This window comes from Octopus bimaculoides, chromosome 18 (assembly GCF_001194135.2).
Source record: "Octopus bimaculoides isolate UCB-OBI-ISO-001 chromosome 18, ASM119413v2, whole genome shotgun sequence".
Taxonomy (NCBI): domain Eukaryota; kingdom Metazoa; phylum Mollusca; class Cephalopoda; order Octopoda; family Octopodidae; genus Octopus; species Octopus bimaculoides.
The window spans coordinates 12081827-12083757 of NC_068998.1; the positions used below are offsets into that span (position 1 = coordinate 12081827).

The window sequence follows — 1931 nt, forward strand, 5'->3', positions numbered from 1 at the left end:
TTATATGCATTACTTTATAACATATGCATTTGAGAAGCTGAAAACATCGAGAAGTGCTTACACAACCTCTTTCTGTAAGTTCAGTATTAATCAGCTTCTTTTAAAGATCTTTTTTTTAATGATTACTAACTTTTAATTAAAGAAAATACTTTTCCAATTATTGTGACTGTATCAAGAAATTTTCCTAAAAATATTTTATACATGCCACAGGTGCAGGAGTGGCTGTGTGGTAAGCAGCTTGCTTACCAGCCACATGGTTCCAGGTTCAGTCCCACTGCATGGCACCTTGGGCAAGTGTCTTCTACTATAGCCTTGGGCTGACCAAGTGAGTGGATTTGGTAGACTGAAACTGAAAGAAGCCTGTCGTATGTATATATATGTATATGTATGTATATGTATGTAAGTATGTATATATATATATATATGTATATATATGTATGTGTGTGTGTATATGTTTGTATGTCTGTGTTTGTCCCCCAACATTGCTTGACAACCAAAGCTAGTGCCTTTACGTCCCTCTAATTGAGTGGCTCCCTTCCCAAAAATCTCGAGGCTTGTACCTAGAGTAGAAAAGATTATTATTAAAGGCGGCGAGCTGGCAGAAACGTTAGCATGCCGGGCAAAATGCTTAGCGGTATTTCATGTCTTTATATTCTGAGTTCAAATTCCACAGAGGTTGACTTTGCTTTTCATCCATTCGGGGTCGATAAATTAAGTATCAGTTGTGTACTGGAGTCAATCTGATCAACAGGCCCCCACTCACCCAAAATTTCGGGTTTTGTGCTTAGAGTAGAAAAGAAAAGAATTTGCAGAGACAAAAGTGCATATAATTTTCGACTTACCATCAATAATATATCTTTTTTAATGGCTACTTTTCTACTTTTTCTTGCTGGCATATTTTTGGAGAATATTGAAACAAGAGGCACTGCTTGCATAACAGTCACACTCTTTTACAACTTATGTGTGATGCCCGAGACAAGGAGACAGTAACATACACACACACACACACCTAGACACCTACACACATACATGTATACATACATGCAGAGATGTATATAATTGTGTATATATATATGTGAAATCTCGAGGTATAGAATTATCCAATATTTTTTGTATCTTCTTGCTAATTCCCTTGCGTTTGTACCTGTGGTTGAATACAGAGAACAAATTGTGGAGTGGCTTGTAGATATTTGACACCTATTTCTAGCATTGGTGATGGTCATTTCCAGTAGCCCTTAACTATAATTATATACATAAAAAAATTAATGTTATCTATACAGTCATTTTTAAGTGTTAGGCCACTGATATAATCATTTTATCTTATATCTATATATATATATATATATATATTATATCTATATATATAAATACATGTATACACACACACATACATATGTCATAATTATATCTATAAATAACTGCATAGCGTTGACCAAGTTCTTAGCACAGCAGATAGACAACCTTACAAGCTTCTCCTGTTTGTCTGCAAACTAAGTCCAAATCTTGCCAAGTTCAACTCTGCATTTTAATTCTTTAGGCAAGGGCATAGCTATGTAGTAAGACATTTACAGTGCTATGGCTGGTTCAGTCCCACTGTGAGCAACTGTCTTTTACCATATCCCTGAGCCCCAGGTTGATTTAGTGGACAGAAACTGAAACCCAGTGTGTGTGTGTGTGTGTGTGTGTGTGTGTGTGTGTGTGTCCATCCATCCAACCACCACAACCAGCGCTGGTTTGTTTATGCCTCTGTAACTTAGCAGTTTAGCAAAAAGAGACCAATAGAATAAGTACCAGTGTTAGAATACGTATACGTAACTACTGAGTCAGTTTGGTCAACAGACGTTTTCAGGGTAGTGCCCCATGATCGCCGCTGTAAAAACACTGAAAGAAGTAGAAGATAAAAGATATATATATATATATATACTACATAT

The 1931-nt window shown here is 36.1% G+C and overlaps 1 protein-coding gene across 1 annotated transcript in view; it reads right to left on the bottom strand.

Moving 5' to 3' along the window:
• LOC106868646 (MYCBP-associated protein) overlaps positions 1 to 1931 on the bottom strand; it is a 54182-nt gene that overhangs the window by 14566 nt on the left and 37685 nt on the right. Inside the window, exon 18 of the mRNA XM_052974380.1 lies at positions 1792 to 1881. Coding sequence (XP_052830340.1) covers positions 1792 to 1881 — 90 coding nt within the window. The remainder of the gene's footprint in view (positions 1 to 1791; positions 1882 to 1931) is intronic.